At 36.2% G+C, this 21367-nt stretch overlaps 1 protein-coding gene across 1 annotated transcript in view; it reads right to left on the minus strand.

The window, feature by feature from the left end:
- The window catches only part of SUPT20H (SPT20 homolog, SAGA complex component), a 35586-nt gene that overhangs the window by 1435 nt on the left and 12784 nt on the right, over positions 1–21367 (minus strand). Inside the window, exons 10-23 of the mRNA XM_054188199.1 lie at positions 20720–20859; positions 19492–19648; positions 19349–19405; positions 18230–18301; positions 17128–17285; positions 14785–14817; positions 12581–12698; positions 10298–10406; positions 9905–10066; positions 7821–8133; positions 6567–6721; positions 4109–4164; positions 2365–2664; positions 337–442 (exon numbers count right to left, since the gene is read on the minus strand). Of these exons, the coding sequence (XP_054044174.1) occupies positions 337–442; positions 2365–2664; positions 4109–4164; positions 6567–6721; positions 7821–8133; positions 9905–10066; positions 10298–10406; positions 12581–12698; positions 14785–14817; positions 17128–17285; positions 18230–18301; positions 19349–19405; positions 19492–19648; positions 20720–20859 (1936 nt within the window). The remainder of the gene's footprint in view (positions 1–336; positions 443–2364; positions 2665–4108; positions 4165–6566; positions 6722–7820; positions 8134–9904; positions 10067–10297; positions 10407–12580; positions 12699–14784; positions 14818–17127; positions 17286–18229; positions 18302–19348; positions 19406–19491; positions 19649–20719; positions 20860–21367) is intronic.

Consider the following 21367-nt stretch of genomic DNA (forward strand, 5'->3'; position numbering starts at 1 on the left):
TTGTGGAGACACAAAGAGGTTTCTCGTACTGGATGTTAAGCACACAGTTAAAGAAACATTCCTCAATGAAGTTTGGTGTGGAAGTTCCCTGGATTTTCTTTCTGTATCTTTTTGTTCCCTTATTTTTGTGTGATATTATCCATTTAGTAAACTGCCAAACAAAGCAGGAAAGTGCATGCTTTGAAAGTCCAGTGTTTCTTGTACAACTCATGTGCTGATAATAAATAGTAAATTGTTCAGATCTAACGTAAGACTTCTTTAAGACCAAACTTCATTTCAGTGTGAATTTATCAAGATACACACTCAGCTACAAAAGGAGGCTCAGCAAGCACGTACCTGTGGCTTGAGGTTGCATAAAATTCCCTACTCCAGTCAGGTTAATTACAGCAGCTTGTTGGGCAGATAATGCCTGATCTTGATTGGATGGACCTTGGTCAGACCCCTAGCAAAAATGAAAAGCTTGATCCTTATTACCAAACTTCGGCATCAATGAATAAGTAAATAAAGCCAGTGTGAAGGCAAACGTTTGAAGTGCCATTTAAAAAACATTTAATTCTACATCTTCCAGCGTGTGTAGACACAGGCTATAATGTAGTCACCATTAAAGTAGAACGAACAAATGCTAAATGCCCCAAAATAGCTCTGTTTTGGCAGAAATGGTATTATGCCTGTTACCCAGCGCAAATCCCATGTCGTTGTCAACTTGCCTGCAGTCAGCACAGACTACAGTTTATGGCTGTGATCTTAGGACATTTCCTGTCCCAACCCCCAAGTCTTCAGGTGACACCTGAAAGCCTCCATGTACAAAGGTCCTAATCAATCAAAATATGAAGAGTCTGAAACTTACATCTTCATACTTTGCCCCACACTCCTTAATTTCATTAAAAAAAACCCCAAACCTGCTTTTAAAATTTTATTTTCAGAACAGAGTAGTTCTCACAGTAATCACTCAAATGGAATTAGTGGAGTCTGATCTAGTGTCTACTGAAGTCAAAGGGTACTGAATTATGACTCTTTCTAGAACTCAAATTATGCATTGATTCATAAAGTGGGAAAATAAAGTAATATAAATGCAATTCAAGCAAACCGCATGACTTATCAGTCAGAAGAGAAAAAAAGCTTTTGAGCTAGGGCATCTCCAGGAGGTGCAGTGCTTTTTTAGAATAACCATGTGATGTAACACCACTAAGATCTAGGTAGACTTGACCAAAAAACTGCACGTTAAGACGACATCACCATCTCGATGAAGATGACCAAGAAAGACTTACAAAGTCACAGAACCAACATTTGGGGGAAAACCCTAAGTATGAGACTAGAATGTATATATTCTGTTGGCAATGAAGAAAATTGTTGGTCTTTTGGAGCTTAGTTTTTTTCCACTAAGCACCATGAACACATACATTCTTGTCCTTACTGAAAGCTAAGGAATCTGGTATTCCTAATAGCTCATTTTAGCTAACGACCCTAGTCTTACTCTACCATGCGTGGTAAGAGAGAAGTTCCTTCGGGCACGTTAGGCAATGCAGAGAGATTGATTTGCTCCAGAAGAAGTTTCTGCTGCAAGAAGGACTAGACTTGCATCAGCCTTTTTGTAAATGCCCTTAAAGCTCAATGTCTAGAAAATAAAACCCAATAGCAAGAGCTTGCATGAACTATTTTTAGTAATTCACCTAGTAACTGACATTTGGATTCTGGGAATAAATCTGAAAGTCTCCCATTAAACTGTGGCACGTTCCAGAACAAGGCCTGTGACACAGGAGACTATGCACCATAAAAACATTTTAAGAGAGGCATCTTATTTATGAACAGTCTACAGTTGCAAAAGAATAATTATTATGACAAACTTGAGTATCCAGTAGAGCCTCTTCGGTAAACAGAAGTCTTGCATGTCAGGGAAGACAAAAGATAAAGAACACACAAGCAGAGCAGCTGGTTTTCCCCAAATCGCTGCACGAGTGCTGGGAGGATTTTTAGGCACAGGTAGAATGAACCAACCACTCAAAATCTGTCATTTTGAGGACACATCGGTCTCTATCAAGACTTTAGACTTCTTCAGTGATTAAAGCCTTTAACACTAATTACAGGCAGCAGTAGAGCTAATTATTAATCTTAAGATTAGAGCTTTAAAGCCAACTAATACTTTCTCTCGTGCAAAGAGAACCATTCTGTTGAACGGCAGCAGTGAGGATCATAAGCCAACTCACAGCAGTGTAAGGAAGAAGTTTTAGAAATTTTATTTACTCTAGTAATTCTGATTGTGTTTCTTTGTTCATCTGATGTCTGACGTATCTGCTAGTTACGATAAACAGGACAACACTAAGCTGATTTTACACCACTCCTACAGCGGGCTGGCTCTCTTCATGCCAGAGTAAGAGAATACTTAGCCAGTTGTTTTGCTACAGCTCTTCTACACAGGATATGAATAAAAGGAGTATAACCCAGCTCCAGCCACGGCAACAAAGCCACTGCAGTCTTTGCAGTGAGACTTTCCTCCCCCTCTGCGTCACATCTGTTGCGTAAAGGCTCATTTACTTGGAGAGATGGGGAGAACAGGAGAAACTGTTTCACCCATGCACCCCAGCCTGAGGGCTGTAAGCACATGCCTGTTTTCTGTTGCTGAGGACTACAGGTAGTAGGCTGCTGAAATTGCTGCTGCGGTTGTTGCTGGAGTGGGTTAAAAAAAAAAAAAAAAAAAAAAAAAAGTGAACCACCTGGAAGCTGCTGAAAATTAAAAACAAAAGGCATAATTCAATCAAACTCCTGAGTTTCCTGCTGTCCTAGGATGAACATGACATTGATAATAATGTACTCCTTGGAGGTTTGGTGGGTGTTTTTTTTTTTTTTTTAATCCTTTAAAATTAATCACTTTACAATAGCTGTTGTTTGTGAAGAAGCCTTATGCTCAGAAAACAAACCTGCATTAAATTAGAGCGAGATATTTCCACAGGAAAATACATTTTTATTATTCTAATTTAAATAGTAGAGATTGTACTGATACTGGAAATTAAAAGGGGCTAGTCCTTCAAAATCACTGTGTATTATTTTCACTTTCAGAATATTCCACTGAATTTTAATAGATGCTTCCAATCAACAACCTGCAAGATCTGATAAAAAAAAAAATGTTAAAGCAAAACAGTCTTGATTCCCCTCCCTCACCCCAGCTTTAATTGCACTGATTTCAGGCAAACGATTCTTGGCTTACACAAGTGGCAGAGGTAGCTTGAAAGGATGTAATTTAACACCAAATCACACCAATACAAGCATTAAATTCTATAGAAGAGCTCTATTCTGGTATAACTGCCCCCTGTACTTGCCCTTTTCCATGTTTCTGGAGTGTTACTGGAGTGGGAAGAGGAGGTAGCAGAGCTACAGCTCATCCTCTACTGGTATTAGTTTTTGAAGCGTGGTGCAACATTCGTGGAATGCTGAAGCTGCACGTCTGCACCTGTAACTTGCAGCTGACTTCAAGATCCAGGAACTACACCTGGTTCCACAAACACTCCCTGCTCTGATTTTAAATGGAGCTCTGACATAATACGCAACTTTTGCTCACATTTGTATTTGTATGTGTGCTTAGTGGAAAGAAAATATGTACAGACCTTCTAAACTCCCTATCTTACGTGAATGTCTATTTCCATTACCACAAGCTCTTTAAAGCTATTACTGCACCTACCTGTGCAGGTTCAGCTCAGCTTTTAGGCCTTGTATGTGTAACGCCTGAGTGATTCTACTGTAGTGTTTTGTACTTTCAAAATAATTGTAACTTCAGTTCAAAGAATGTTTTGCAATAAAAGCTTAGGCAAATCCTGAAAACAGAAGATTGTGTTTTAGGATTAATCTCTTGAATTCAAATGTCAGCGTTTTTGGATTGTTACTGAAAACTAGCTGCTTTGTTGTGAGCTAAGACTATAATTTCCACCTGCTATATTTATGGAAGTAGCTTTTTCTCTTGCTCTAAGTGTTTTAAATAAGCAATTATAATTTGCAGTAAATGGTTCATCTGATCAACTGGCTTCAAAGATCTGTGGAGGGCAATTCAGTAAGCAGCACTAAACACGCCTCTAAAGAAGAAATTATCATTATTATTGCGTCCAAGTATATCAATTACCTGTAGAAGATTTAAGGGCCGAAGATTTGATGCATTTTTCAAACCAAAGGCGCTGCCTGTTAAAGAAAACATCTTTTTATTAGTAGGAAGTCTTTACTTAATTATATATGTGTATTGCAATTAATACACCTCTCCACTGGGATAATTTCTAAACATTTGGTAGTTGGAAAACTGGCAAGTTTAAATTTTATACATAATACAATGCTGCATTTTTTCATAATGTTGATCAGTTCACCGTTCTCCAGATTCAAAGCTAAAGAGAGCTGACTAAACAAAAGAAAACTGTATTGCTGCTAAACACTGCACCCGGTAACCTATACCCTGGTAACGCATTTACACAAAGGTGAACGTGGTGAAAGTCACAGCAATTATTCTTCAGTGGTTCTTCTTCTGGCTTTAAAAAGCTTTACTGTTCGTACAGTAAATCCAGAAATGTCCAAGGGCTCAATGAATTAACAAGCTCTCAATTTCTCAGTCATTAACAGAAAACAATCCCACCCCAGATCTTAGCAACTGCCTGCCCCCCAAGGGCTTCTGGCAAGATATATGTGACTTGTAGAGGTTTTGGCATTATTACCCATGGCACCCTTCAAAGCTACGCTAATAAAGATGTGTATGTAGTATGCTATGAGCTGGGTATAGAACGGATACAAATGCTCCCGTAAAACAGCAGCTGTCAAACAGAATCCCCCAAGAGGTGTCTGCCACTGACCTAGCTCAGCTCACTACTCCCATCTGTAAAGTGGGTGACAGCATAGCACGTAAAAATCTGACACACCAAACTGGTAAAGGTTGATAGTGCTCAAAAGGACAGAATTAGAATATAAAAGTGATCCTAGGGAACTGAAGACAAGGGTCCAAAAATCAATAACATTGAATTAAAAAAAAGACAAATGAACAAGTACAAAATTGTGAGTAACTAGCTTGGTGTCTGTACAGCAAGAAAGGATGTGGGAAGTTACAGCAAGTCACAAACATCCAAATCATCCATATCACAAACTATAGAACACACAAAAGAAAAGAACCTGTTCACACAGTTTACACTTATAAAACTCACTGTCACAAGATGCTGTAGATGCCAAAAATACAAATGGATTCAAAAACCAATTAGATAAATCCACAGACTAGAAGTCTAGCACAGGATATTAAGCACAAAGATCCGCGTGGATAGTCTTCAGCTGAGAAAGTCTCAAAGCTGTGGATTGCCAGAAGAGGTACAGTTGTATATAAGGGATGTTGCACTTCACACTTTTGCCTCATATTAAACTCTCTCCTAAGTATCCTCTAATGGCCACTGTCAGAGACAGAATATAAACTGGACGGATTTTTGGCCTAAACCAGTAAAGCCATTCTTACGTTAACGTAATGCTGTTGCGAAAAATACAAATAAAAAATAGGCAGACCTCATTTGAGGAAATGTTAACAGGAATGTTGTGAAAGAGATGAGATGCATTTATTCTGCTGTGCTCCACAGTGGTAAATCAGCCAAGCTCAGGCTTGTGTCCAGTTTTGGTTATCACATTTTAAGAAGGATGTAAGCAAATTGGACAGTCTAGAAGAGAGTGACAGGATTATGAAAGGTTTGAAAAATACGACCTATCAGGAAGAGAAGACAAATGTGGGACATGACAGCATGTTTGATACTTAGAAGGTAAAGAGGAAGGGTGAACAACTATTTTTCATGTCTGCAAGGAACAGGAGAAAAAAAATATCATTTAATTCACAATTAAGAAGATGCACTGCAATTAGAAGGAAACATTTTGTACAGATAATGAATTACTCCAAACAGCTACCAAGGGAGACTGGAATCTTTTTTAGTGAAGGTATTTAAAGCCAGTTTAGACAAGCATTGGTTCAGACAGATTTGACTCTGCCTCAGTGTAAGGGATGGATATCTTGAAGTCTCTTCTATATTTCTGATTCCATAATCATACATTAGAGTTTTTTTGGACTTTACTGTCTTTTCAGAAAAAAAAAAATTAAGAATTTAAATGCTGCTTTAATGAATATTGAGGCATACAGATTTATATAGTCATATTTGAAGGCAATAAGGAACTAATTAATTGTCCTACTAGACTAAAGCAGTACCAGTGACAAAATAAAATGCCCTGCACATTTAAAAAGTGATGCCTCTTTCTATGTCCAGTCATGCCTTTTTTCTTGCAGCCATCATTATCAATGTTGCATTTGAATTAGGAGTTTCTCTCAAACTTCCTACTGAGCATACCAAACAAGCCAGGTTTAGAGTACGTTTCCCCATTCTAGCTCCTCAAAATCAACTTCAAACAATCACAAACATAGCCTACACTTTGAATGCCAAAATATGTATGATGCTCCCGAGCTCCAGCCATCGAATACACAATCTAGTCACACAATGGCCACTTTTGTCCATCGTTTTCCAATATGTTCTCACACTGTCCCTATCTGAAGGGTGGCTTTTCAACTTATTCACACTAACCTGCTTGAGAGGCAGACTGCATTGCAGCAGGCAGCGCACCTGGTACCAGACCTCCTGATGGTAAAATGCCACTCAGATTTATACCTGCAGGGGCTATGGCACCAGTGTTGCACCCCAACATAGGGTTTGAACCACTCATCAGTGTCTGTGCTCCACTGTAGAAGAGGAAAGACAAGACATCAAACCCAAGTGGTACAAGCAAATCTGAGCAACTGAATTTTTGCCCTCTCTCTCATGACAAGTAAATCATTTGCTGTAAATGGGATTACAGATAAAGCATCAAGGCATCTTGAAAAATCATTATGCCTAGGGTATAACAAATATGTGAATCCATATTCTCAGTATATATGATTATTTTTTTTCTTTGGTCTAATCTATGGAAAATAAAACACAAGAGGTTTTTTTATTCTAGAAATACTGAAAGATCAACAGTCTTCAAAATGGATGTACTATCATAACAAAAAGGAAAGGAATAGGTTTGTGTTTTCTTTTTGCCCTATAAAAAAAGAATATCTCTCTAATTAATCAACAGTGATCAACTGCTGAACACCCTGGATGAGTGATTTAAGTGTCTGATACTTGTACTGAAGCACACTACATGTCTTATGCTGACCATCTTACATTGATCACAAAATTTCATTTAGTCTAAAAAGCAGTTCACATTATATCACACAATCTATTCTTGGCAGCAGCATTTATTATTTTTTTAAACACCAAAATGAGTTTTAAGGATCAAAGAAAGTTTAACCCTGATGTTTGATTAAATTGTTAAGATCAATTTGTTGTTTTCTTGTATTCTACATACAACCTTTCATTCATAGACACTTTAATATCAAATCTCTTTCCATTTTTCATTAGAGCAGTCTGCATATGACATTCCACTTCCTCTCTGATTAATAAAAAAAGGTTTCAAACTTCCAAGAGCAAAACCTCAGAAACCACTTAAACTGAGGTTAAGCCTTATGAAATTCAACTATATGCATGCAAAAAACTGAAAATAAAGTTTTCTTAATAGGCCTTTTCAATATTCTGATAGTAGGGGCCTTTATATTTGAGAAATACAAATAGTTCCTAGTGACTCTTCCCTTTATAATTACGAAGTGAGTGATCTTTTTGTATTGCAGATCCTGAAAAATATCTATCCTAACGGATGCTGGACAGTCCTGTAGCACTCCCACTCTCCCCACCCTACCACCCCAACAATCAAGCCACCCAGGGCAAATTAAGAAACCATCATAACGAAAAAAAACTTACCACACAGAGCCCACTACATTGATGAAGTTAAGTCCTGCAGGGTTTGCCATGACCTGGGTGGAGGTTGTTCCTGTAGTAATGGATGTTACCATGGTGGAAAGAGGAATGGTCATTACAGGCAGTGCCTGGCTCAGAGACATTTGCTGCTGAGCAAACGGGGTTAACAAAGTGGGTTGAGGGGTGAAGCCTGAATCTTGGGGAGTAGGGGTGGCAGAAGGGGTAATAGGAGTTGAGCTCTGAGCATCAGGAGGGTGTGGGGTCGATGAAGGGGTGTTGGTTGGAGTAGGAGTAGATGGTTTAGGAGTTCCAGACCCTGCTCATTGAGAAAAATAAAGAGTGCTAGTTTGTTATAAAAGGCCAGTCCTTTTTTGTATAATAAGGTTAATGGAATCTTATTTAGCACTGATAATTTGTTCCATTTTTTAGACTGCAAGTGTTAATTTCTACATGACACGAGTGTTGCAGCACGCACTCATTGTTAAGGATGCAGTATAATCACACAGAAAACCCATTCTCCATGCTTAATTCCTTAAGCCATACACCAATTTGTATCCTCCGTTAAGTCCTTCCATAATTTATCGTACATTAAGTCGTAACTCCACTCAGAAATACTTAAACCAAAATAAAACAATTTCTTAGTGACCATGTTAACCTAATTAATGTTTTTGTCCTAAAATGTTAAACACATAGACTATATATGCACTGCCTGCACAATAGCATCGTGTTAAAAACGTATCATGGGAAACAACAGATTCAACAAAGAACATATACTATTTCAATAATCATGGGGTTGATTTAAATTTCATCAGATAGCTAAACTCCCATTTGCCAAATTTTGATCATATAAAAATATTTTTTTAGTATTTAAGAACTAGAGGATAATACTGCATCTTTAAGAGTTACTGTGTATTTCCTTCTGCTTAAATGTAGCATGTACAGCTAGATTTGTTGTGGATGCAGTAAGCACAGTTTATCAATAGAAAACAAAACCAAACCCCCCAAAAGCTTGAGGTAGTTTGTTGTTTTTCCCTTTTTTTTTTTTAGCTTTCATGTCCTGCAGAAAGAAAGGAAATAAATGTGAACGTCCAGCTGTTGTGATCAGAGCCTTAAAGTAACAACTGCATGCAGCAGATTTACACAATTCATACCACTAACATAAAGACAGAGTAAATATGTTAGAAGAAAACTTTTGTAAGTTTTCTTTTTTTCTTTGTGCAAAACAAGAAGGCAGAAAAGTTACACCTCTTGAGCTATCCAGATTTTAAATTATTTAATGTAAAATGTGTGTTATAATACTGTGCAGGATACTGGAACGTGCAGTATACAATTATTCATAAAAAAATTGAAAAACTGCAGCTATGATTTCTCTTTAAACAAATCTGGTCACAAAATGTCTCAAGACGCATACATATTTTAAAAAATGTTTATGATCTATAGCTATGATTACAATGTCAGTGTTAATGAAAATACTTAAACTAGGATGTCACTTATTATTGAAATTTACATTTTAACACCTGAGAATATGGTGCTATCGTCATCAGCATCACCACCACACTTGCAATCAGCAATGATTTGTAAAACAGTGTAGGAGTGTTTTAAAAAACCATCTTATCGTTTATTGTATCACCACCTTGGGACTGATCAGATTATATACATACAGAGAGATACAACTGCACCAGCTCCTATAACATTTAAAAAACCAGATGCTTAAGTTATGTAAAGGCAAACTGATCTAACATACTGTTTTTACACCAGAGGAAAAAAAAAAAATATCTACACTTGGAACTTTATCTCATCACATCATCTACCAGCCTTTCATAAATGAGGAGATCATACTAATTGCATAAAATGTATTAAAACGTATACACAGAGGGTGCATACATATATACAGAAAAAACGAACACAGTTACAATAAACATAAAATACATACAGTGAACAAGAGACCTGCCTAAAGCTGCACAACTTATACAATTTAGGGTACACTGTACACTTAAGTTTCATCATTCCACAGGTTAAGAAGTTTATCTCAGGAAGCATTTATGCAAAAGCCTAAGATTTAATGGAGAATTTAGGTCGTGACTCACTTTGTGAAGAGCTCGCAGGAGACATGGCAGCTGGAGAGAGCATACTAACTTGATTAAGATCCATAGATTGTTTCCGAGAAAGACCAGGAGGCTTAGAAGGAGGAGGAGGAGGAGTTGGGGATTTTAGATGGCCACTTGACTGTTGTGGACTAAAAATATTACCTGAAAAAGCATAAATAAAACATTATTGTTCTCTGAGTACATGTTAACTCAAGTATTTGTTAGGATCCAATTTTGTGAACAATACAATCAGAAATCAACAAAATGATGCTCTTTCCACACAGAAGATATTGATTATTTTTTTTAAATTATATCTTTACTAAGGGGATATCATGTCACTTTACAATAGGCAGAACACATAGAAAGGAGATGCCCAAGTCAATAAATAATTACCTGAAGAGCTACTTCCTGAACTTGAAGGTAATTTGATGGGAGGAGGTCGGTGTTTTACACCTTTCCCCAATACTGAAGACTGAACAGAGCCTGATATACTTTCTGGCTGCTAGGAGGAAAGAGAAATTAACACTACCACAGCAATAATGCGAGACAATTCAATTAATTTGTATTAGACTTCTCAAAACCAAGATAAAATTCCCTTCAAACATTTCAGATTTGTCTTTGTTTTTAAAACACAGTCTATGACCAATTGTCTTTAGATAAAATGCTTACCATCAAGAAGCAGCTTGAAAGTGGTGGTAAAATTTAAACCAAGCAAAAAAAAAAAAAATTAAGGCGCTTCGCTTTTTTCCATAATTCTGAAATCCTTCTTAGTAACTTTTCACAAATGCAAGAGTGACAGATACATTTTAAATAAAAGGACAATTTGGTCTTAGTTGAAAGAGTACATCATTTCATTCATTCACCATCTGCAACCATTAAGGATTTAGAGAGCAGGATCAGATTTCCTGATTCTGGAAGTAGAAATTTAAATACACTCAGGAAAATCCCATTGAATTCAGTGGGATCAGAACTTCACTAATCTTTTTAGATGAAAGGTGCTCCCTTGCTGTTTGTTCTTATAGCATGCTTATCAGGTTATTTGAATACAAATTAACTTCAGCTAATCAAGTCTGTAGTTCTCAGTCACTCACAACAGACCCTAACTCCGTAATTCCAATAGCTGATACCATCAAAAAACTCCACAGTGAAACACATTTACAATTATAGTCTATATATTTCAACCTATAAAGCAGGTATCCCATAAATGAAAGTACTGTCTAAAAAAACATACAGTTCAAAAACTGCTAGAACTAGAAAATGAGGCTCTCAATATACTGAATGGAATATTTCAGTGCTGGAGACTAAATGAGATGCGCTTGGGTTAAAAAAAATCAGAGCATCCACCACTGTGCTGAATCAACCTTTTTGGATAGCTTAGCTTCCACTGATTCTCAGAAAGAAGAGACACTCCCCTCTAGATAAAATAGAGATGCACATGTTTCTAACTCCTTGCTTATAAAAAAGAATCTTTTGAGGAAAATTATGAGGATTACCTTTCTCTTCTACTATTAAAAAATTGTTTTCTTCATTTTGAAAATAAAGACTAGATCTTTAAGTAGTTTTGGTCCAGCGTTTGGTGAGGGCTTGGACAGCTGGAGAAGATGACTTCCAGAAGTACACTCCCACCCTAAGTTATTCTATGATTTTAATATAGATATAAAATAGATGATTGATGACATCAAACAGATAGATGATATAAAGTCAATATGAGGTAGACGACAGACGCTATCAAGTCAACATACAATAGACATCAACAACAGGTGACATCAAGTCGACATAAAAGAGATCTGAGTCGACATATGGTGGATACATACACACATGTGCATTCATATGTCTGTGTGTTTATACACACATACAGAAACTCATACTCCTTTCTGCAGCTGCTTCCAGTGGCCAGTCTGGCCCAAACCAGGAGATCTCTACATGCTGTTCTTCTGGCTGCCACCAAGAACTACCTCTTTCAGAGCAACGGTGTTGCAGTTTACAAGTAGGTATTTAGGGGAAAGACGCAGCAAAGGAAATACAGCAACAGATACAAAATTCACTTACTGGTAGAAGCCTAAATACAGTTCACCACTACACTACCGAATCTGACCAAGAAAGCCAGAAGCAGCAAGAAAAACACAAGGAAATGCCAACAGGCATGAGAATTTGGGATTTCTAGTGGATGCTTGCATACAAACATATGCATTATAAAGGTTTTGGTGTTGATTTTGTTTGTTTGGTTTTAAGTTTTCATCTTCAAACTACAGAAAAAATAATTTTAATGATTTCTAAAGGTAAAAGAATAGTTCAACCACTACATCTGCTTTTGTGTTTACTGATCTGTAAAATAAAATGCACAGCTGCATTTTATTGTACTGCTCTGTGAAAGGTTCACTTGAACAGGGGAAAATGCTGCAAAACCTTGGAGCTAACTATACTATACACAGCTAAAAAAAAACCAACAAACAAACCATGGCTAAAAGACACAACATTTGAGCACTGAAAACAAAAGTGCTTTCCTCTAACTTTCCCATATATTCACTCTGAAAGATTATGACAACAAAGCTTTTAAAAATTCATTCAGAAAGAACTTTTTACGTTATTTTACCTTTAAATGTGGATAGCAAAAATTATTCTAATAATACAATAATCAAGTGCAAATAAAAGAAACGTATGGCTTGATAAACTCACTTCCATTTCCTTCCCTGGAGAAAGATGACTAAGATTCACTGATCCACCTGAATTATGAAACATTTTCACAGGACATTTAGCTTCATTTTGTACTAACTCCTGATACTGGTTCACCACTCTGAAACAAACAATGAGAGCACAAAAAGATTAACAACTCTGAATTTCTACAGTAGATATATGTGTTTAAATATACTTCTGTTACATAGAGATATATTATTTATTTTATACGTAAGTATATATTATATAAGTATATATCTATATAAAATAGAGATGCGCATATATAAACCACACCCATATCTCTATATATGCTTCTACTTTATGTTCCTGGGCTCTTTCCTTAGATTTACTCCACTTGAACTTTTCTTTTAATCACTGTCTTTTTTTCAAACGCAAAACACAGTCTGTTTAAGAAACAAGTTTAACAAACACTGTTCTGGAGGAAGCAAAACAGTAGACACAACAGTTTCCTTCCCAAAAGCAATTACAGTTCTTTGGGATGTCAGTCAATGGGGATCCCATTCCCTTCACATAGGTCCAGAATCCTTTATAAAGCTGTGTCCTCTGCTTATACTCCCCATGGAGCAGTCATCTTTAACCTGAGGTCTATGTCAGATGAGGACTCTGAAAGCAAGGGATGAACTATGAGGTCCATACTGAATGTACATCCAAGAACCAGTTATCACATCAGAAATGATCACACTTCTCTGAGTACCAGGATAGACAGGTCTTACATTATGAGACTAACAAGCAGCGATGTATCCAGGAATTTAAAGCACCAACAGCATCAGGCAAACAACTTTAAAATACTGTTCTACCAAATCAAAATACTACAACTCTATTAATTTGAGAGAACTAAGTTGAGCAGAATATACAAAGTGACCCTGCAGACTTGAAAAATCAAGCTGAAGACCTGTTGTTGCTTATACTCTAAAAAGACTGAACCTCAATGAAAAACTGCTGGAATATTTCCATTGGCTTACACCTAAATGCAATGAATTATACTTTATTTTGGTATAGCATTGATTCAATATGCTGCTATGTGACAAGCAAGGGTCCCAAGATACACAGCAGAGAAAAGTGTGCGGTGTAATTTTTTCAGCAATTATGTTTTAGCCTGCCTTAAAATTACAGTGGAATCAGATTAATAAAACGCCGAGTATTCAAAAACGTGGTCCTTCCCTCCTTCCTCCTCTACTGCTTCTTCTTGTCCTAGTCCCCAAAACCCAACTGCTTATTCTGATTGAGGAATTTGAGCAACCCAGTGGCAAACATGAGGAGGAAAGCATCCCAGTTAAAACTAGACCCTTGTATTATTGTTGTTTTAGTTTTCAGCCAACCAATCCCCCAACTCAGCACAAACAGCAAGAGTCTATCAGCCTGCAGGAGAGAATATAAGCAAAGAGTTTCTTGATCAAAATTATCTATTAAAACAAAGAACATTATTGATTTTTGACCAAATCAAGGACTCGTCTCCCTGCCAAGCACATAAGAAGAGGGTGAGGGGGTAAGAGCTATGGCATGTACATCACCTCGAGGTCTCCTATGAAGGCACAAAACCACAAGCGGCTTTGACAGAGATTGCTTTTTAAAGGTTCTGTGCTCACATTCACAAAGAAACACAGTTATCTGTAACGTGATGCACACTGACAAACAGTTGAAGAAATAGTTATTTTGCTGCCTCAGTTATCCTAGAATTGCTACTCATTCTACAACTAATACATACTGGAAAACTGTTTTGTTACTTGCTTTTCTAAGAAAGCTGAATCAAGTAATGCACAGCACACAAAACAAAGTTGTATATCTACAAGTCCTAGATTACACTCAAAGTTCAAATGAACTATTTACATGATTGCTAATTTACCGCACAAAACGTCAAGATGAAATTCCTGCTAAATGCTCTCAGAATTTTATTATTGCCTGTGTAATCAAGAATAATCGTGCAAGTAACTGTAACAACATGATTGAAATTTAGGTGGTGGGACAAGCTGTACTCACATATTTACTTTCCTCTGTTCTTCCCTACTTACTAAATATAGAAACTGCACACTCTATCCTACTTCCTGGTATAATGATGAATTCCTCTTATTTTCCTCATTTGACTGCATCTGTTTCTCAACCACTACGTGAGCAGTCGTAATGGCTAAAAAGAACAAAATCCATTATTTGGCACCAAACCAAATGGTTGTATTACTATATTAATTTACCTTTCAGCATCAGTCTTCGAACCAATAAGGAACCTGAAATGTAAAATGTATAATACATTTTCAGTCATGAATCAAACTAAAAGAACATATTTTTATAATCACAAAATTTTGAATGAATGTCAATGCTGCTCTTTTTTCACACCTGCTGAAAATACAATACTGTATCCTGTATTATTTAGTACTTGAAATACAAATTTGGCTTCATAACTGTAAATACAATATACACACGGTCTAATATGGTCTCCTTTAAGAGTAAATTGCCTAAAAAGCAAAATACAGAATATGGAAGTTTCATATTATTTAAAAAATGGAAGTGAATAACTGCTACAAAATTGCTACTGTAACAAGTACAAGAGAAAAGTTACATATAAATCAACACTTACACTGAAATATAAACCTAAGTGTCCTGTGGGTATGTCAAAACCAGCCCTACTTCTAAAATTTTAACAAATATTTAGTTTCCATTGTTTAATTTCACTTACACAAATTCTGATTCCTCATGACTTTCCAGAACTCCTAAATAAGTGTTTCTCTTTTGCGTAATACTTATGACTTGCAAACTCATTACTTCAGTGATTTTTTTTTTTAAACACTACAGACCTTTTCTCCGTTTCCCTAGCTCAAAAACAATAAAAAAGCACATTGTTTTATTTTACAGCAGAACAACAAAAATGTCTTCTGCACCTTTTACTTCACATGATGTAGTTTCCTATTGAGGAATTATCCAGATTTTTATGAACTTTAACTGGTAATGTCTTAAAAATAATGGACTAGAGCCGTGATTTCCAAAAAAACCCAGGCATCTAACACCTGTAGATCCTTTTAATTCCCAGACTTACTACACAACTGTAAGGTAGCACTGCTATTCCAGGAAGATCAGTTCTAAGTATGTGTGCTGGTTTTGACTGGGATCAAGTTAAATTTCTTCATCGTAGCTCGTATGGGGCTATGTTTTGGATTTGTGCTAAAAACAGTGTTGATAATACAGGGATGTTTTTGTTACTGCTGAGCAGTGCTTAGACAGAGTCAAGGCTTTTTCTGCTTCTCACCCCAATGCATCAATGAGCAGGCTGGGGGGGGGGGGGGGGGCGGGGAATGAAGATGGACAAGAAGTTGAGAGGGGACACAGCCGGGAGAGTTGACCCCAAATGACCAAAGGGATATTCCATACCATTGGACGTCATGCTGAGCAATAAAAAGCTGGGGGAAGAAGGAGGAAGGGGGGACGTTTTGAGTTACAGAATTTGTCGTCTTAAGTAACCGTTACACACGATGGAGCCCTGCTTTCCTGGAGATGGTTGAACACCCTGATGGGAAGTAGTGAATGAATTTATTGTTTTGCTTTGCTTGCATTTGCGGCTTTTGCTTTACCTATTAAACTGTCTTTACCTCAAGCCATGAGTTTTCTCCCTTTCACCTTTACAAATCTCTTCCCCCCTGTCCCACCGGTGAAACGGGGGGGCACAGGGAATGAGCAAGTGGCTGCGTGGTGCTTAGCTGCCAATTAGGGTTAAACCATGACAGTGTGGAAACAAACAGTAAATAGCTCAGTCTAGGGAGAAAACATCCTGAGTATTAAGAAGATTTTAAGAAAAAATAAGATAGGAATTATGTACTAGACAATAAAATTAACTTTCATTAAGAGAACCAAAGTTTGCTCAGGCTCACTGCTCCTTGCCTTACTGAAATTTACAGGGTCTATTCTGCTGCACAGGTTCCTCCATACAAAGAATCTGGTACACAACAAAAATAGCCCAGAAGAGAGAATCTCTGTAGAACAACAGCCAACAGCAGCAGGTCCAAAACAATTCAAGATGACAAAGCTTCTTAAGAGCTCAGGTTTTAATTCAAGATTTATTTAGCCCAAATTTTTTTGAGTAAGAGTAAACATAATATAATGGAGTCTTACGTTTTCACAGCATCAGGCAAATTTTGACAATAATCAAAACAATAAGCAATACTGAAAGAGTGATAAAAATATCTTATGGTGTCTCCACTATTTGAGCTGTTGGGTTTTTTTGTTTGTTTTTTTTAAAATCGATGGCTTTTTTTGTTGTTTTGTTTTTTATACAATATATCTTTAAAAGATAAGACAATATATCTCTAAAAGAACATGCAGGTTTGACATAAAAGTACATTTAAGATATGATGGTTGCTTGAACACATTTTGTTATGTTTTTTTTTTTTTTTGGTTAAAAAAATTCATTAGCTGAATTTAAAAAACCCAACCTCTTAAATCAGTTTTCCAGCTCTAGAGTATTTTTATGACTGAAAGTGATAAGTAATGTTTGTCTTCCTTCATCTATTAGGTTATAGCACAGTTCAAATGAACAAGCAACTTACTGTGATGGAGTTAATAGGTTGTCATTTTCCTCATCACCTTTGAGTGTCTGAATTTTACCATAGTACAAGGGATTGCCAAGAGACTGAAAAATGGTCAGTTTTGTTTTTTGAAGCTGGTTACCCACTTCACATTCAAACACATAATCATCTTTTATTTCCTAAAAAGAAAGAACAAAATAACCAAATACGTCTTGAACAAGTGGTAACAGAAATAGCTAGTAAAGTACGCCAGTTCTACACAATACAGTAAGAAAAACTCTGTAAGAATGGGTGCATTATCTAAAATGAAAGTGATTTGAATATCTAAAGGGATGAGAAGAAAAAGAGTTTACCAGCTTTTAAAACACAAAAATATTGCAAACCCCATGCAATCATGTTAGATATGCAAAGGCAGACTGGGTAAACATATATAGAAATTTTTATATAAATTATGACAATGCAAAAAAATGTTGCAAGTAGAACACTGGAGATGAAGATTAAGTTCTATGGGAAAGTATTACTTTTTGCCAATATGAAACTACAAAGACATTGTGATAGATGCTGTAAATAAAGATTAATTCTTTGTCATTTCAGAGGAAAGTTATTACAAATTGATTTATGGCTAATTATATTAAATGACTACTACTTATCAAATCATGTAATTTGTGCCAAAAACCTTAAGGTTCAACTTAAACATTGCAGAAAGAGCTTTTTGTAAGAGGTATTTAATATTACTTAATCTCTTTCCAAATTTAATATTTTAACAGAAGCTCTTTTCAATCAATCTTTGAGCATTTGAGTGAAGAAAGCAATTTGTTGAGCAGAGTACTGCCCTCCATAACTTATTATGCTTTCTTTACTATACAGGCTATACAGGAACAGCACATATTACTTGGGAGATTAAAGTTGCTTTTCCTTGGATTTCTGGAAAACCTGAGGAAATTACACGACTGATCCCATGCATACTGCACTGTATGAAATTACAAGTGTCTGTGGTAACCTTTCTGTGTCTATATAACACATGGAAAATTAAATTGGGGGAGGGAAGACTATTCCCACATTACTTTAATTCTGATGAAATACTAGAGACACAGAAGTTTGGCCAAAGGTCTAAACTACTCACATGGGCTGGCCAGACAGTTGGTTGCGAGTCATCAGGCTTGATAGACTTTTCCACTTTGGCATATTTTTCCACCTTAAAGGAAATGGAGATATCAAAAAAAGAGAGAACAACAGTCATATTGGGCCAGAGTTAAAACAAATCTAGCAGAGTTTCTTGTTTTTAACAGTGGCTCACATGACAGCCTTTAAAAGCAAATGCAAGAAACAGACAAGGATAGCTTGATACTCTGTATAACATCCCCCTTTGTGTTATGCATTCAGAAAAACTGAATTGGAGAACCTTCAGAACCTTACTAAATTTATTCTGTTACACCATATTTGCTATGTTAAACTTAACAAGAGTGTGAAGCACGGCTTAAGATTACAGATTGAAATCACTGCCTGCAATGTGGAATGGTTAAGAAACTTCACAACACCAGTAACGCCTAAAGACTCTGATTAGGTCAGGTACAACCCTGTTGAAGTGCAAAGGGAGAGAAGGTTTGTACAAACTTACAACATTATTTCATGTGTAATGCGCACTCTGGCCAGCCCTATTAAGTCCAAAGCTACAATCTTGTCTAGTCTACTAAGTCCCTTCTCTATGCTAGTACTATGCGTTTTGGCAGTGCCAGAAACTGAGAACATGAAGAGTCCTTAAGAGAAGAATGCACGCAGAGTGATTGGAAGAATTCACAACTAGAACTCTCATATAAAAAATTAAACTATTGAAAATATTATGTCCTGTAGTATCATAACATGTCAAAAAAGAGGAATTGCTACCAAGCTGACAAGTGACTACTTTTTAAATAATTTCCTTACCTCATCTCTTTTTCTATTTGTTATATTATCAGACAACTTCAAATAGACCTGTGTGCATCGAACCCACAGATGAACAATATTTAAGGTCTGTTTGCACTGTTCATCTCATCCAAACTATCATGTTACAGTGGCAATGTATTCCAATGTGGTTTGGCTTGAGCTTATACCTTACAGTACAGAAAACCCATTTTAAACATTAAAGTCACTCTCACTTTTTAAAGGTCATTCTTTGATATTGGATACTCTTTAGTCACTTCTTCATACCATACAACATTCAATACAATTGCTACTGATTGCTAATAGTATCAACTGGACTTACATCCACTTCAGAAGGTGCAGTCAAATAGCAAGGGTTCTGTTTCCACATATCTACGCACTGGAAGATGAAAAAGCAGTATTAATGTACTAAATGTTTTAAATAAATAGTTAGAAGTATACCCACCCATGTCTCAGAACACTTACATTTCCAGCTTTAGAAATTTTGAGGTCATACTGCTGGGCTCCTTTCCTCTCCTTTCTTTTCTGTAAGTAGTCAAGTAGTCTGAGCTGAGGTGGAGTTGAATAGTGAGCTACTTCCTGCTGTCTGTTCAGAGACGACCTTGAGTACCTTTTGAAGCACCTACGGTAAAATGACAGATAAGCTTGTAAAAGCATCAAAACGAAATTCCCCATGGCCTGTGTACGAACACAAAAATATGCAGGGAAATGCTTACTTTGAGGCTAAAAGTCATGTTTTGAAATATGAATTCAAAATTGCTATTCTGGATTACAATGTATAACTCAAACTCTTGATTTCATATTTTTTAAAAATATTAGTATTCTGTTTGTGTGTTTCAGCAATCCAAATGGGGTTATTTTTGAAATGCATAATTGAAGTACATTGTCAAAATGAGTAATTAACTCAAAAGTTGCCAGGCTAAAAATATTTGTGTATTATCATAGATTTCAGTTCTGTCAAAAGATAGATGTTCTACTTATGTAACTATAAACACAGTAACTACCTTCCATTCTTTGTCTCATGCCAAACCCATTGGTACATTAATGCTGTTCTGGACATCCATTTAACACCTTTGCCTATTTTTCTAGTGGAAAGTTTGTTGACCACGAAGTTCTAATTTTAAGGACAGCTTGATCAATTTCACCATTTATACTTTTTTAGACATTACCACTGATTGTACATCAGCATAGTATTTCAATGCAAAGCTAGTTTTAAATATTTCAGTAATTCTGACAGGCCATTAGTACATTTTCATTCTACAGAGTGAATGCAACTCTTTTAGGAGCTTTTAACAAATCAGAGACCAATATAACCCATTTATATATTTTACATTACTGAGCAGCCATCTGAGTCATCTTACACCTGAATTATGCAAAAAACCCAACAAACCACCAGAATCAAAACTGCAATACTGTATTATGGTAAGAAAATAATATATATACACACATTCTTTTGATATACCAAAATAAGCATATTATAGTATCTACTATTAATACAGTTCAATATTGAGTACTTAAAAATAAGATATCATTTCTTGACTGTTACTCATATTCCTAATTTTTAAGTAGATATTACTTTAAGCACTGCATATGAGAAACAAAATTTTCCACATAAAGCATTGCTTATATTTTTCTTTGAAACACTTCATAAAATTTCAAAGGAAGCCTCAACACACTTCTCATTGAAAACTACCGTTTCATGGGGCGAGTGTTCATCTTCTGCTTGTTGTATAGGAGTCTATTTGTAGTACAGGTCACTGCTATTGAAGGATCAAGACACAAAGGCTCTGCTGTAGCCAAAATAAGTTGGCTCTCAAGTAGGAGTTTGTCCTCCTGTAATATACACAGCTATTAATAAATGTAAAAATATGAAGACTTTCACATTAATTGAATATACCTATGCATACGTGCACATTATCTTAAAGAAAACTGAAAAAATTGTGTGGGGATAGTCAACAAAAGAAAATATTCAACAGTCAAGTATCACTAACCATTATTTTGAATTACAGAGCTTTGGGTGGGGTTTCCAATAGGAAAAGAAATCCTTCTGAAAAATAGATGGCATGTTCTGTTTTTTTCGTTTGCGTTCTCTTTGTTCATTTTAAACACAGTACACTAGTGGCAATGAAATACATTTTCTGTCAGTGATTTATATTGATGGCCTGTCAGTCAGTGCCATAAAGATGATCTACCCAGGACTTTAGATTACAATTTCAAAAGTATTTGAACAGGAAATACAAACAAACACATTGAGTACACCATGCTATTCAGCATTTAACTAACTATAACTGTACAACTGTAGTTACTTAGGATTCTCTTTATTGTAACAGTATCAACAGCA

The sequence above is a fragment of the Rissa tridactyla genome, chromosome 1 (genome assembly GCF_028500815.1).
Source record: "Rissa tridactyla isolate bRisTri1 chromosome 1, bRisTri1.patW.cur.20221130, whole genome shotgun sequence".
NCBI lineage: Eukaryota > Metazoa > Chordata > Aves > Charadriiformes > Laridae > Rissa > Rissa tridactyla.